Source organism: Ictalurus punctatus, chromosome 15 (assembly GCF_001660625.3).
Source record: "Ictalurus punctatus breed USDA103 chromosome 15, Coco_2.0, whole genome shotgun sequence".
NCBI classification, from domain to species: Eukaryota; Metazoa; Chordata; class Actinopteri; order Siluriformes; family Ictaluridae; genus Ictalurus; species Ictalurus punctatus.
Genome location: NC_030430.2, coordinates 10,357,863 through 10,375,004, shown reverse-complemented (window position 1 = coordinate 10,375,004; position 17,142 = coordinate 10,357,863). Strand labels below are relative to the sequence as shown.

The window sequence follows — 17,142 nt, the reverse complement described above, 5'->3', positions numbered from 1 at the left end:
TCCTATAGGCCATCTCAGAGCAGTAGGACTATCTCTCACTGCAAATTTCCAAAAAACACTGGTTTATATGTAAAGAAAATGTATTTTAATATAAAATGAACATGACTGAACTGTGAACAATCTGTTTTTATCAAAAGCATTATACTTAATATTTCCAGGATTTAAAGGAGTGATAAAGAATGATTAATCAAAATTTGTTCAGAAATTAAACAAATTTTCGGCATCCTCAGTTTTTGAGGACAAATCCAAATTATGCATTTGTAATATTTTAATGACAATATTTTGGTACAGCATATTGTACTTTACACAAATAATAATACATTTTTTCTAATTCCCAACAATGCCAGCTTACAGCTTATAAAAAAGAAAATGATAATGCAATGTAATAAAAATACACAAAAGCTGATCTTTCTGAAATCTAGATTTAATTACATCCATATAAATCATATTTTCCTCATACAGCTTGTCAAACATAAGCTACATATCCATCCACTCAATCAAGTCTTTCACGCTCTCCTCACAACAGTGAACTTCAGACATGTCACAAAAATGTTTCTATTAGTGAGACCATACAGAAGACATGCAGAAAATATCAACCAAAACATCAAAGAGCGGTTGTTTCTGATAAAGGCCAACTGGGTCATGCCAAAATAAACTAAAAATAAAGATCAAAAGCAAAAAAACACAAAGACTGTGCTCAGTAAAACGCATTAAAATGATTACACTTTTTTTTTTTTTTTTAGCACTGAAAGCTGGTTTCTGTTACATTTCATTACATTCAATTTGCCCTGTAATATCTAAAATGTTTTTAAAAAATGCAAAGTGAAACTGCACATTTATTGGGTGTTTAGCTTAATTTCCTGGGTAAGGCCTGACAGACAGAATGAGCAAGGAGACAAACAAAAACACAAATAAGCAGTCTGTCGGAATGTGCAGGACAGGACCAACTTAATATGCACAAAAATAAACTCACTAATTTAAGTATCTCCTGTCTGGCAATTGTACACTAATATTCACTCTGAATTAAAAACAAACAAACAAACAAACAAAAAAAACCCACTATTTGGAGAGCATTTTAACTGACAATAGAAAGAAAAAAAAAGAAAAGCAAAACACTGACAGGTTCTGACTATCATTATGCTAGAATAAGTGATGAAGGATGTGCATAACGCAAGGCTGTAGAAAAAGTGATGGAAAGATACAGCTGCATTCTGTGAGACTAGTTCTCTTGCCAATAAACGCCACTGTAATTTAAGTCTTTTTCACTGAAAGCATATTAGATATGGTCTCAAACTGTAAATGTCAATGAGATAACAGAATACATCACTTTAGCAACAGTGACAGGTGTTTAAAGGCTTTTTCTTTTGAAGAGTTTACATTCATTGTTGCTTTTCCACTTGAACCCAACAAAAATGTTGAACTACATTTTCACTAGATCTTCAGTTAAAAACAGTTTCTTACAATTTTAAGTTTCTGCTTTACATTATAAAAGAAGCCATAGCAAATGAGGCAGAATATAAAATAATAAAAACGTGGACAACTGCATTTTCAGATTTCAAACAACTACCTGCATTTGAAGTGTCACTGTGGTAATTGAAGCATCATTTCCCTGACATAGACATAGGAAGGTCTATGTCAGGGAAAGAGAAAATGAAAAGAGAAAATATAAGCTGTGACACTCCACTTACAAGTAACTGGACAACAGGAAATGTGGGCCAATCCAATATCAATACTAGCATGATGTAGATACCAACAAGAAAGTTAAGCTTACTGTTAAGCTTATTGTTGTGGAGCCAGTGTGTAGCCTCCATCCCTGAATCTATAGTTCAAAACTAAGACCAGTTACTGTATAACCAAAAAGATTTTTTCTTTTTTTTTAAAAAAAAACTTCAATTCATCCATATAAAAATGCCACATAAAAACAATGTTTGTGTGCAGTACACGTTAGTGCAATTCCTTTAGTTCTTTTCTTTTAATAAAAAACACCTCTCTTTGTTCTTCTAATTGGCACTTAGTGAAAGTTACAACCACCAGAGGGAACCACTCTTTTTCACCACAAACAAAGACAAGATCAAGTTGCTGTGTGCTTAGATAGGGCAGGATGTCTGACAGGCAAGGAGGCAAACAACTGAGACATTAATATTTAATATAATTAAGAGAGTTTACAAAGACAATTTTAGGATATCAATAGGAGCTCTGATAAGTGAAATCATAGAGATAGTTTAGAGCTGGGGAAGACGACACCCCTGCTTGTTTGTGTGTGTGTGTGCATGCACAAGTGTACAGTCATCATTTGCAGCTGTGTTGGTCTGACTGGCAGCAGAAAAAGAAAGAGAGGGCGTGAGAAGAGCTAGCACAGTGGAATATATGGCACTGTCTACATTTAAAGAGGTATCAAACAGTATTTGCCAGGAAAAGCTCCATCACCTTTTAAATCTGTGGCCATTCTTGGATGCCAAAAGCTAGAGAAATACACTTTTAGGCTGAGACTCTGGTATCGTTTTTAGTTTTGGACTGAATAGTGGCCACTCACTATTGAAAGTCCTGTTTGGTCAGTGAGTAGAATGAACAGGCATGCTCATAACCAATTCATAAGATCACAGTGAAGTACAGCTATTACCTACAAATCACATTCTACAGTGAGCTGTACCTGTCAACATGCTCACCTTTAAATTAACACTGTAGTTCACTACAAAAATACCAGTTTATCAAAAAATAACAGAGATGGTTTCACTTTGTATGACAAGGATAAAATAGCTGGTGCAAGATTGATCAGAAAATGAACCAGATCTTTTATGAAGGCTAATTTATATTTTCTCACTATAACAAACTTATGAGAGAATTCTGAAAAGGTGCATCATATCAATAGAGACTTGTAAGGGGAGAATATAGTAGATGCTAACAGAAGTACTGATTTGACTAAAGCAATAGAACATTTCTTTTCATGGTTAAAGCTACATGAAACTTATGAGCATCATGGCCATGACCTCAATAAGATTCAGAAAGATGGTTTTATCCGTTTTACCTGTGTAAAAATACAAACTGAAAATTAAATAAAGCCTAAACTCCAGAGAGAGCAGAATTCTGGACATATTCTGATTGAGACTCTTCAACTTTGGTTAAAGAAATTAAACTGATAAGTTTAGCCCTGCCTAAACAGCTCATTGTAAAATGGACTGTATAAAGTCTATCATTGAATAGTGATTAGAAATTGTCCAAAAAAAACCCTTCAAAGAAATTTGTGTGATATATATATATATATATATATATATATATATATATATATATATATATATATATATATATATATATATATATATATATATAAATAAAAGTTTCATTCGCTAGGTATTTTATCAGAATGTCTTTCTTGCCTGCAAAAGAACAAAAAATAAAAAAAACTTGCTTCAGAGTAGTGCAGCAAAAGCTAATGCATATTGTATTTTTTCCAACTTTTTTCTTTCTTTTCTTTTTCCCCCCAATGTTTCGCAAGAGTGAAATGTGTTCACTGTTCGCTGTGGTTTACAGGACACAAAACAGCTCACTTGCTAGAAAAGCCCTTACACAATTTTGAGAGTCCTCAAGGAATGGAATCCTTTATGGTGCACAAGAGAGGGTCAACAATGAGTCAGTGATTCAGACACTGATGTTAGAAGAGCCTGTTATGTTTGTAAGAGAAAGAGTAAAATCAGTCAGTGAAGCGCTGACAGGCTTTCTTCCAGCGGCATGCTGTGCACCACAGATCTTTTTTCTCCATTCCATACACTTTGCGACACTTCTTCGCTTCTCCCCGGGGTTTTCTAGGTAATAAGAATTAGAATAAGAATTAGTGACATCATTAAAACAGACCTGCAAACTCCTAAGACATGAAAAAGGTGACATGTTTACGAATGAAATCCCTGTAAGGGGGTCTGGGGGCATCCTCCCCCAAAATAAAATTTTTGTGATTTTGTGTAAATAAAGCATTCTTGTACACTCTAACAAGAAAATAAAGGGAAAAGACAAAATTTGTTCAAGTAGAAAAAAACACATTTATTGATACCACTTCATTTGAACTTTCTGGCATACCAGCCACAACTTGCTTTTCAAAAAGTTTATTTCTTCATTCTTTTGGCCTGCGCAAGTCTTTCAAGTGCCTGTTTTCACTGCTTAGCAATGTGGCTCTTTCTTGCAACATTTTTTTCCTCTTCAGCGTCAAACCTTTCCTCTGCAGCACTTGTAGATGGCCGACAATCAAACTCCATCTTCCTCTATCGGACTCTGTGCAACTTCTTTTGTCGCCTTGTCTCTTTTGGGCCTTGTCTCTTGTTCCTGCCGAATTGATGTTGCTGCACAGCCTCTTGTCTACTGTCCTGACACACTTGACTTACTTACTAACCGACAAAGTAACTTGATTTGGCAAGTTAACATTACTGTGGCAACTAGTTACCTAAGGTTTAGTTAGTCAGCAAACGTACCTCAAAATTGTAGTACCGCACAAAATTGTCCAAGGAAAAGAAGACGGTGCCGTTATCTTGATTCTGATTGGGCAAAAGACGCGAGGCGCCGCACCAAAGATATTTTATTGGGAAAAAGATCATGACAGCTCGAGAGACATCTGTGGTCTCACTCCAGTGTACGCATGAGATTTTGACTGTATGATAACCTTAACCAAAAATATCACAGTTTCACGGTATCGCGACTACAGCTCTAACGTGTTATTTTGATGTCTGGGTAAAAAACAACTTTTTCCCCCCACTGAACATGATCTATTTTATTTTTAAGCAACATATAGAATATTTGGAACAGTAGTAAATAGCGATGTCACGAGAACCAATACTTCGTTACCAAGTCGGTACCAACATTCTTAAAACGTGACGGTACTTGTTTTTCTGCAGTTCCGTTGGTACAGTTTGTAATGAAAGTACCGGAAGTACCGAGGTTGATAGGGGCAGCAAATACACGCAAGTGTTTTAGTCGGTCCACAAGTGGTAAAGAAGAAGAACTACGCACACGGGAAAAACTTTTGTAGTGTGTATCTATGTTTTTCTATGGCGACAAGTTCAGCTCCTCCGAAACTCGTTGAGAGGAAAAAAGGCAAGAGTTGAATATGGAAATACTTCGCATTCGAGGCGGAAAAAACGGACATATAATTGATGCTCTGAAGCCGGTATGCAAACGATGCTATCGTACACTTCAAACAAAGGGAGGAAACATTTTGAATTTGGCGAAGCACCTGAAAGACGGTCCTATATTATGTTTGTTTGAGGCAATGGGCATTGCGGCCATGAAACCAGCTAACGTTATGCTCCATGTAATGTTAGCGATAGCCTGTTATATGTTCACAATGCTAACGCATTGCAGTGTTATAAGCTACCTCCTAATGGGCTACCATGCATCGCCATTCAGCCCGTGTCCTGTCAGCTAAATGTAACCTAATGTCACTAGATTAAATAATTATTTTAATTTTAATGGTTTTAATAAATCTTTTCGGCCTGAGAGCACGTCAGTGAATTTAAACTAATGTTTGCATTCAGTGTTTAAGGTGTGTGTTTAGGAGTGCACCTTAGCACCTGTAGACTCCACTGTTTTAGTCATTGTCAGACAGTGTTTGATAACTAAAATCTCTCTCTCACTCTCTCTGGTGGAGGATGTCCACCAGGAGAGTCAGGAGCAGAGTCAGCAAACATTAACACAGCCAACCTTAAGAGAAGCTCTTCAAAGGCACAGAAAATATGACAAAAACTCAAACGAAGCAAGGAAACTGGATAGGGCAGTTGCTGAATGCATATGCATGGATCAAATTAGAAAAAGCATGGATTCCAGCAAATGCTTCAGCAGTTCAACCCCAGATACCAGCTACCAAGCAGAAATTACTTCATGTATACAGAGATCCCCAAACTATACACTGAAACCAGAGACCACATTTCAGAATATCTCAAAGAAAAACCATTTTATGCCTACATATTTATTATATATCTATTTTGTCATTGCTTTTTTTTTTTATGATGTGACTGTTGCCACTATTGTTTTTTATAATATTCAAATGTTTAAATAAAGGAATTAATGTTTAAGTATTATTTATTAATTATTACACACCGTGGTATCGACTTTGGTATTGAGTATCGTGCATTTTTACTTGTATCGGTACCGACTACTAGATTTTTGGTATCGTGACATCCCTAGTAGTAAACATGTATGTCAGGTTAAATAATTATAAAATATTTTAAATAATAATGCTATAAAATCGATTACTGTTATTTCAGTGTTGACGCACATCAACACAGAGTGAGCGCGTGAGTGTGTCTCATACGCACACACGGTCTTTTTCCGTACAACACAAACACTGGCAAAGAACTTCGCTCTTCCCTGCTCTGTGCAGAAACATGGGGGAGATGGGGGGGCTAGCTTATGTTAGCTAGTTAATTAGCCATGTTATCTGCCTCAGAAGCAAGCCAGTAGTATTGACTTCACCAGTGCTAAACACGCTAACTCTCTTAGCTTGTTGCAAATGTCCATTTCAAGATAGAGTTACCTTGAATTCAGTGAAGCGTGACGGGTGGTGCTCCTGTAGATGGGATATCATATTTGACGTATTGCCTCTTCTAGCAGCCATTCTCCTTAAACACGTCTTACAAGTTGGATGTCCTTCCTCCTCCAAACCATGGCCGTCTGAATGTTTTTGGTACCCGAAAAATACCCATACAACAGACTTCGTCTTTTTCGACGGGGGAAAAGTTCCAGGGGTTCACCTCCTTCGGCCATCCTACACACAGGTGACTGACAGCTCGCACCAACTGGAAGGGGAGGGGTCGTGTTCCTCTCTATGCTGTACATAACCTGAGGGATTACTGCACTTTCCGTCTTTTTATTAGCCCAAATTAGCCAACTTCCGATTCTTCTGAGGTTAATTGTGCTTGCAATTTCGAGGCCAAGTCAGCACCTTGAATTCTTTGTCATATTGCTTAAACCATTCCTAAACAGATTTTGCAGTGTGCCAGGGTGCACTATCCTGCTGAAAGAGGCCACTGCCATTAGGGAATACCATTGCATTGAAGGGGTGCACTTGGTCTGCAAGAATGTTTAATTAGGTGGTACATGTCAAAGTAACATCCACATGAATGCCAGGGCCCAAGATTTCCCAGCAGAACATTGCACAAAGCATCCCACTGCCTTCGCTGGCTTGACTTCTTCCCATAGTGCATCCTGGAGCCATCTCTTCCCCAGGTAAGCAATGCACATGCACCTGGCTGTCCATATGATGTAAAAGAAAACGCGATTCATCGGACCAAGCCACCTTCTTCAACTGCTCCATGGTCTAGTTCTGATGCTCACATACCCACTGTAGGTGCTTTTGGCGGTGGAAATGGGTCAGCATGGGCACTCTGACTGGTCTGCGGCTACGCAGCCCCCTACGCTGCAAGCTGTTATGCACTGTGTGTTCGGACACTTTTCTATCATAGTCAGCATTAACGTTTTCAGCAATTTGTGCTACAGTGGCTCTACTGTCAGATCATACCAGACGGGCTAGCCTTCGCTCACCACGTGCATCAACTGCCGGTTCAACGGTTGTCCTTCCTTGGACCATTAAACAGGTATTAGCCACTGCATACTGGGAACACCCTAAAAGACCTGCCATTTTGGAAATGCTCTGACCCAGACATCTAGACATCACAATTTGGCCCTGGTCAAAGTCACTCAGATCCTTACACTTACCCATTTTTCCTGCTTCAAACACATTAACTTTGAGAACTGACTGTTCACTTGTGGCCTAATATACCCCACCCCTTGACAGGTGCCAGTGTAACGAGATAATCAACGTTATTCACGTCACCTGTCAGTGGTTTTAATGTTATGGCTGATCTTTGAGAGCGAGCACGCACGCACGCACGCACGCACGCACGCACGCACGCACGCACCCTCATTGTACCTGGTTCCGGTGCTGGGTTTGGGTGTAGAAATGGTGGTGGTTTGTGTCTTGCCAACAGTATGTGTGACAGGCTGTCTCTTCTCCCCAGTGCTCAAAATGCCGACATGATTTACTGCACCCTGCAAGAAGCAAAGTTTAAATGTGACCCAACTGTGAAGCAAATCCACTAATATGTACAAAAAATACATTTTTCAATGTTCACAGTTTTTCCTGTATTTTATAGAATTCTGTGAAGTATTTTACAAAACATTATTTTAACCCCTAATTCAGATTTTTTCATATATAACAAGAATGACCTGATACAGTAACAGTTCAGGTTCTGCAGCTTTGATTCACATTTTTCTCAAAAAACAAACATCCCACAAGTCTGTTAAAGGGAACCCCGACTGTGAAGACTTGTATGGCTTATTAGATTGATGCTGACATCTGCTATATAAATCTGCTATTCAAAAACACTCTAGATGTCAGTTGAAATTTTTTTTTTTTTTTTTTTAAATCCTTGCACACCTAGGCCACCATTGCAGTTTACACCGCAATGCATTCTGGGTAGTGATGTCAAATGATTGCAATGGTCTTGATTCTCCAGCGACCCTACAGCGATACATGTCTTCAGCCTTTTCAATTTGAACCCAAGCATAACATAAGCGAGGAGGCTAATATAGAAGACATTACTCAAATTGTACATCAAAATGAAGACGATCAGAGAGGTGAGGAGCTGAGAGTGGGGCAAAATTGATGGTGTCTGTGTACCAACTGCACGTTGATGCCAACCAAAAGCCTTTGTTGTTCAAGGTAAGCATATAGATTAAACTATCGTTTTATGATGAAACGTATTCTAATATAAATAATTTTAGAGATTATCGGCCATCTCTGCATCGTATACTTTATCCTGTTAAAATTCTGATGGCCCGCCAGCGCTCTGTCACCATGTTATGAGCAAATCTATGCTATCTACACAGCTTCTGTGTGTACGAAGGTGCTCATATCTTTGGAAAGCTAAGATTCTTGTGAATCGATTGATATAAACCGTTTCAAGATACAATCACAACAGCAGCTACAATCAATGTCTCTGTCAGACCATCAATATACAAACACACACTTAGGAAACAGAGGCAACTCACCTCATATGACGCCTCACAGTAATCCACTGATTTACAAAATCCTGACAAAAACAGTCTTGTTATGCTGGCAATGGTCCAAACAATCCAATTATGTAAAGATATTTAGTCATCCTTTCAAAGAAGACCAAAACTATGCATGGTTCAAGAACAGCTTTAATTTTACTTTGGGTATGCCTTGGCTAGGTGTTTTAGGCTAATTTTACAGGAGCTTTACGAAACGAGAATATACAGAAAAGCACTAACTAGACTCTTATGGCTTTGATTATATTTACAGATATCCCCTGTATCACAGCACACAAGAACTAGAAAATTACAGCCAAAAGCAGCACAGTGTGGCATTCATTTCCTGCTGCAGGGGCCAGTAGCTAATTTTTTTCGAGTGCTCAAGTGCAACCATTTTACGTCATTAACTCAGAGTGCATTCCGCATGTTACATAATGGCGGCCTCCAGAGGTTAAAATATGTATTAAATATTAAGGCTTTTTAAAGTAATGAACATATTTAATGTTTCTAACGTATTTTAGTAGGAGAAGGAAATTACTGCGTGTTAAGGCCTACAAGTCTTCATAGTCTGGGTTCCTTTTAAGTTCTGCATTATTACTTTTAATATGAAAGTCATTACCATTCAATGATAATGTCAAAAGATTAAAATAACATGATCTTTTATATTTATTTCTCCTTGGAAATTGGGCGAGACTGTGTTTTAGTGGTGGTGATCCCTATTTGGAGTAATACTCTTTGCCAGTAAAAAACTGTACCCAGATTTTGCATCTTTAATCTTCTCTGCTATTTAATTAACTAAGCATGTGTGACAGGAAACAGGAAGATCTGCAAGAAATGAAAAGCTCCCCCCACATACTTTGATGACATGGAGTCATCAAAAAAAAAAAAAAAAAAAAAGACAACACAACATTTATCATTACAGATTTGGCATGTGAAAATGAACTGAACAGGAAAATGCTACCAATTTTTTTAAAATATTGAAATACATTTGCACTAAAGGTAAAGAGACTATCGAATCACATGTAAATAATTTCTCTGTTTAACATAACATATTCTGAAAGGAATTTTTCTAGAATAATATTTTTTTTAAAAAATGTTTCTTAATCAACATATACACAAAAAATTTAGCTTGCAGAGATGGAGCATGAAACTTGGCTTGTATAACATGGTATTGGAATTGCTTTGATACCTTCAAGAGTTGGGATTTTGTGTTATTTTTCTTGGCCTATATGTTACTTGTTATTTTTCTGCCAATTGTCAACTTTCCATAAGGGGGGAAAAACAAGATTTTATTTATTTATTTATTTATTTATTTATTAAATCTGATGATATTTTAGAAATTTGTTACAGTTTTACAAAAGTCTTTTGAAAGAAAGGGAAAAAAAAACCCACATGCTTTCTTACTAGTTGGCTTTTAAAGATAATGGAAGGTGACTGCCAGGAGACATTGATGGTGCTGTGGCTGTGCAATGGCTCAGAGGACACAGTAGGAATGCTGACAGGAGCAGTGGCCTAGAAAACAACATGCCACAAAACCTGAGCTATATATTAAGAAGGCCCACTATAGAAGCAAGTGTCGTTTTTGGTGTTGTACTACTAAACATATTATACAATGTATATGGATTGATACAGACCAACGTGTATTATGTTCATACTCTTACTGCTGGAGCTACGACAAAATTTATGTAAGCGTAAAGGCGAGGAAAGCTACCTGGTAAGCATGGTCAGTGCGGATATGGCACAGTGCGGAGGGAGCTGACTGGCTGAGCGGACTGTGGATCACAGTGGCAGACCTGGATTGTGACATATCATTAGCAAGCGGAAAGACGGGGGGTGGGCCAGTGGTGGTGGGCGAGGTTGGTGTGAGGTTTGACAGCCCTTCGGACAGTGTGTCCATGTTCACCGCAATCTCTGAGTAGTAGAAGTCCTCCTCACCATCACTGTAGTCAGAATCTCCGTTCCGCCTACACACACACACACACACACACACACAAAATGCACAAAGACTGATTTCAGATTTGCTTTGAAGTCCAAAACCTAATCAACAATATCTAAAATCAACACACACCAGTCAAATTCAGGTTCATACATCTTATCTGCAAAGTTACAGATACAAGAAACCAATATGAAATATCCACAAACACAAAAGGTCACACTAATTTCCTGGTTGCTGGTTTTTAATTAATTAATTAAAATAAAATAGTGAATATTAGCTAGATTTCCTGCAAACCTGACTAGCTATATTATGATATTTTAATAATAGTAAAGCAGTAAATCTTTTTCTTAATTTAGGTGAAAAAGTATCAAGTTTGACTTACTGCTTACATTGTTAAAATTTGTTGTTCCAGATTTAATTTTCATAATATTTGTAGTGAGCAAAAGGACAAACCTTCTGATATTATTCTAAAAAATAAACTGGTGTTAGTAGAGGTGATGGTTTCTAGGCCAACCTTGTGGCAAGCTGAAAGATCCAGCTTTCTTTTTTCAGTTTTATGACATAGTAACCGTGAGAAGCAACATAACTAGCCAGCTACCTAAATGTAGCATAGTGCCAATGCTGCGCTCGTGGTGCCTTGTAAGTGGTAACTTGCAAGTTGTAATAATGTAATTTCCCTCCTTGACATGTTCAATGTGCGTAGTGGGGGGAAAAATGATGGCCGCCTCCATGAAAGTGTGTTTTTTGTTTGTCTGTCAGAGCATGTTAAAGCAGCTTTTTTTTGGAGAGCTTTTGACAGAGCAAACAAAAGACACACTTATGTATAGGTGTCCATGCCCCCCCCCACCCCCACTTTGCACATCGAACATGCCGAGATCAACAAGATCAACTTGCAAATTACCACTTACACGGCACCACAAACAGCATTAGCACTATGCTACATTTAGGTAGCTGGTTAGTTATGTTGCTTCTCATTGCTACTATGTCATAAAACTGAAACAAACAAAGCTGGATCTTACTTACCATGTGGCTAGCTTGGTTGTCCTAGAAATCATCACCTCTAATATTGTTCGAGGTGATAATTTCCAGTTTCTAATATAGCTAACATAAGGAAGATTTCCCCTGTAATTAAAACATTACTTTATGCTACATAGTATGTCAAGCTGAAGAAGTAAAAAAAAAAAAAAAAAAAGTTTAGTAGCGAGATCATGTGACAATTTGCTTTCCTGATGATGCAGGATCCCTCCAAAATCAGGACTACTATTTAGCCTCACTAGTCAGGAGGGGGCAGTGAAGACCACACTGTAAAATATACACATGATACCTACAGAGGAAAAGCTGGGTAGCAACAGGAGGCTATAAAAACATGCTGCCTAGTCCACAAAGAATGTTTTCTTAAGCTTATCAAGCCTCTGCTTCCCTTAATGGAGTTGTGTAAGCAGATAGCACACTTAAACTGTATCATAAAGTGACAAACTAGACTTTTCTAAATCTACTTCCGCTAATTAAATGAACCTAAATATAATACTAAATCTGCACAATTATTTGCAGTTCATATATCATTTTTGAATTAGCTAAAATTAACTAACTCAGCAGATCTCAAACTTTTAGCAGTGATCGAACCCTTTTATTTAAATATATTTAAATATGTACTTTTACAGATTAATGGGATTATGTATTATTGACTGTTGTATTAATTTACAACTCATTTTGTTTCTGTTAGATATTTAATCATGATCACTCAGTGTTTCTAAATACCAATCTTATTATGAGGTTTATTACTTTGCGTAAAAATATAATGGAGCATACCTCTGATGATCCAAAACACCATGACCACCTGCCTAATATGTAGGTGGTCCTCTGCGTGCTGCCAAATCAGCAAGGCATGGACTCTATAAGAACTCTGAACACCAAGAAGTTAGCAGATCCTTTAAGTCATGTTGCAAGGTGGAGCTGCCACAGATCAAACTTCTTGTTCCAGCGCATCCCACAGATGATCAATTGGGATTTGGAGGCCAGAGCAACACCTTGAACTCATTCTGTTCCTCAAACTATTCCTGAACAATGTGTGAAGTTTGGCAGGTGCATTATCCCTCTGAAAGATTCCACTGTCATTGGAGAAAACCAGTGAAGAGGCATACCTGCTCTGCTATGATGTTTAGGAAGGTATCATGTGTTAAACTGACATTCGCATGAATGCCTGAACTCAGGTTTTCCCAGCAGAACATTGCCCTCTTTAAATAAACATTGTCTTCTTCCCACAGTGCATCCTGGTGTGATCACTTCCATAGGTAAACAGCACACACGTGCCTGGCCATTCATGTGATATAAAAGAAAGCGTGACTCATCGGACCAGGCAACCTTCTTCCATTGCTCCAAGGTCCAGTTCTGATGCTCACATGCCCACCTGTAGTTTTCAGTGGTGTACAGGGACTAGCATGAGCACTCTGACCGGCACTCTGTGCAGCCCCATACACAAGGTGTGTTGTGACACATCCTTAACCCTAATTAAAATGATCTGTGACTTGTGCCACAGTAGGACTTCTGTTGGTTCTCACCACACGGGACAGCCCTTATTCCCCTTGTGAATCAATGAGCCTTGGTCACCCAACACCTATGGTTTGTCCTCTTTGGACCACTTTCGGTAGGTACTCACCACTGCTGACCAAGAGCATCCCACAAGCCTTGCCGTTTCAGTGACGGACCAACGCAAGCAAAGTTGCTTAGGTCTTGACAGCTGCCCATTTCTACTACATCTGACATGTCATCACGTGAACAGATTTCGCTTACAGTCTAATATATCCCAGACCTTGATGTGTACCATTGTTAGGAGATAAATCAACATTATTTGCTTCATCTGTGATTGGTCATAATGTTTTGGCTCATTGGTGTATATAACAGGAGTATACTGTACAACTTGAAAGAAAAGTCTGTTTTTATATATTTAAAAGGATAAATTCATAATGTGCAATGAATATTTATTAGCATGTAGTCCAACCACATATGCAACCACAGACCCGATTTAAACTGGTTTGTGTTGGAGAAGTAGCCTAGGGACCCATCCCCTTTTCCCACTCCATTCTATCATTTCTGTGTTATCACTTCACTAATGGATACATACCCCAGGTGTATAGTGCGGATGTGCCGCTGAATCCCTGAGGAAGTACTAAGGACCTTTTCACAGTTCTTCCACAAACATTTGAACATCACCTTCATGGAGTTCTGGACCGCAACCAAGAGAAACAAAAAAGTTTAGTGCATAAGACGGAATCATATGTTAAGATGTATGTGTGTCCCCTGACATTCTTCCTCTCACTTGCTAAACCTGTCTAATTTATCCTAATATTCAACTCCTGATCTGTTTTTCTTTTTCTTCATATGGAGCTTTATGCATGTGTGACTCCCCTCCTGTAGGTGTGAATGATCTCAGATGGCAATGATCTCAAGATGCAATATCCTGTTTCTATGGATAATCAGACTTGAATACTATAGATTTGCAGCTTCTAAGAGTGATAAAAACAACCAATCATCATTTCATCAAAACTAATCATATTGTATACCCATTTAATACTTTTTACTAACCATTAGTTTGGCAAAGTTTTTGTATTAAATACTTTGTTGTTGTTTTTTAAAAACATTTAACAAAAATGATTTTTATATATATATATATATATATATATATATATATATATATATATATATATATATATATATATATATATATATATATATAGGCATTTAACATTAATCTCAAATGTGACCAATCTAGAAATTCAAACATTCAAAGAAATTGAACGAATCCATGAATGAACAGAATATCAGAACTACTTTCTAGTCCTATTAAATTCAAGAATTTGTCAATTTTTTGTTATTAAAGCATTAAATACCCTGAAAGAGCCTAAAGGAGAGGGAGAGAGGGGGGGGGGGGACAGAGAGTCTAGTTTAGATAGTCATTGTTAAATCACTGTGGGGGTTTGATTATCCTGTTTGCAACACATTTCCTTTCACACAACAGCTCATATTCTTTATATATATATATATATATATATATATATATATATATATATATATATATATATATATATATATATATATATATATATATACACACACACACACACACACACACACAATAGCATGTTCAGCTCCTGCTTCTTAGCTACTATAGGATCAACACAACAAACCTAATAATATTGCACTAAAACTAATGAATATAAAAACCTCACTGCACACATCTGATTGAGGTACATGTGACACGCCTTCTACATCTCCTCATCTTGTTTATCAACATCAACATACTATTTTTCCAGCTGACCAGAAAGAGGAAAGACAGAATGAGTCAATTTCCCTACTTTCTCACAGAGCACAGAAACAAGTCCCGGCCTGCACTGCCAGTACTAGGGAAAGTGTGTGGGTGTGTATCTATGTTATCTTTCAAAAGCAGTAAGAAAGAAAAAAAAAATAGAGGCACAAACTGGTTTCTCTAGGTTGATGAATTAACCCTTTCTAAACACTTTGGTACATTATTAAGTTAAGTATTCATTAAACACAACTTCAGGGCCTTAAGATGTTGTGCCAGAACTGGTCCAATCACTCCCATTTTACAGAGCCCCTTGTATATGCACAGGAAACAGTGCATAGTACTGCTTTATAGTTAAATATGATTTTCAACACATTTTAGATAAATGACTTGCTAGCAGAGAGGCCTTAGTTCAGCAGACATGTCTGGTGGCCACAAAGATTTGCTTTGTTGCTAGCAAGTAAGCCCAAAACATCACAAACATATCCAGTAGCAGTCTCCAATCATCCAACACCTTTAGCTGGGTTCTCCTACCCAACACAGTAGGCTCCTGTATGGTATAACAGAAAAGTGTTCATGCTATAATCAGAAGAGTTTGAATGCCAGGAGAGTCAAATTGTGCTGTTATCTAGGTGGGAGGGATGTCATTACACTCTCCCCTCTCAATAAGAATGACAGTAACCAATCATGGGGCTTTGTGAGCATAACCCACTTCCACATTTACACACCTTCAACATTTATCGTATAAATACATGTAGTTTAACTAGATAATCAAGAACAGTTTTCAGAAGAAAAATATCTCTATTGCCTGGACAATCTACACAAATATAACTGTAGACACCTGCATCAATAGACCACTTTTTTGTACTGTCTGCTGTTGCCCCTATGTCTCTTATATCTTATATGTCTTACGTCTTCTGGTACAAACCTATCTATACACCATTATCATTACTCTCTATGGACTCTTGCACTCCAATCTATTTGCACATATTGGCCATCACTATGCTTGCATAGTTTTCTGTATATTGTACACTCTATTTACATCAATCAGCCATAACTTTAAAACACCTGCTTAATATTGTATAGGTCCCTTTGAGGCATGGACTCTACAAGATGCCTGAAGATGCACTTTGGTATCTGACACCAAGACGTTAGCAGCAGATCCTTTAAGTCCTGTAAGTTGCGAAATTGGGCCTCCATGGATCATACTTGTTTGTTCAGCACATCCCATAGATGCTCAATTAGACTGAAATCTGGGGAATTTGGAGGCTAAGTCAACACCTTGAACTCTTTGTCATGTTCCTCAAACCGTTTCTGAACCGTTCCTCGGACCAGATGGGCTAGCCTTCGCTCCCAAGGTGTGTCTAACCATCACAATTTGGCCCATATCAAAGTCTCAGATCCTTACCCTTGCCCATTTTCCCTGCTTCCAACACACTGACTTCAAAAATGGACTGTTCACTTGCTGCCTAATACATCCTATCCCTTGACAGTTGCCTCTGTAACAAGATAATAAATGTTATTCACCTGTCACTGGTTTTAATGTTATGGCTTGATTGGTGTTCACACTCTATATAGATCCTGTTTAGATTGTCTCCCATGTTTGTCTGATGTTGCTGTAGAGCTGGGTGAACAAAAATCTTTTTAAAAATTTTTTCTAAATGGATTGATCTTAATAATTATCACGATATAGAATTTAATAATAACATCGTCACAGTTTTTAAAGAATATCATTCTAAATAATGCAGACTAATTAAAAAAATTTCATTACTGTTTTAAATATTTAAATACTTATTAAAAGAACATGACTTACATCCACACAGTACACGAAATCTTATACAAATCTACATGGAAGAACCCTTATTTCTCCACT

General features: G+C 37.6%; 1 protein-coding gene across 3 annotated transcripts in view; it reads right to left on the bottom strand.

The window, feature by feature from the left end:
• Positions 1-406: 406 nt before the first annotated feature.
• The window catches only part of slc2a4rg (SLC2A4 regulator), a 66,901-nt gene continuing 50,165 nt past the window's right edge, over positions 407-17,142 (bottom strand). The window contains exons 5-9 of one of the 3 annotated variants that reach the window (XM_017486741.3): positions 14,091-14,191; positions 10,745-10,997; positions 10,426-10,545; positions 7,910-8,028; positions 407-3,800 (exon numbers count right to left, since the gene is read on the bottom strand). In XM_017486741.3, the coding sequence (XP_017342230.1) occupies positions 3,689-3,800; positions 7,910-8,028; positions 10,426-10,545; positions 10,745-10,997; positions 14,091-14,191 (705 nt within the window). In that variant the 3' untranslated portion in view covers positions 407-3,688. The remainder of the gene's footprint in view (positions 3,801-7,909; positions 8,029-10,425; positions 10,546-10,744; positions 10,998-14,090; positions 14,192-17,142) is intronic. The other 2 variants (XM_017486742.3, XM_017486743.3) reach the window with 2 other exon arrangements.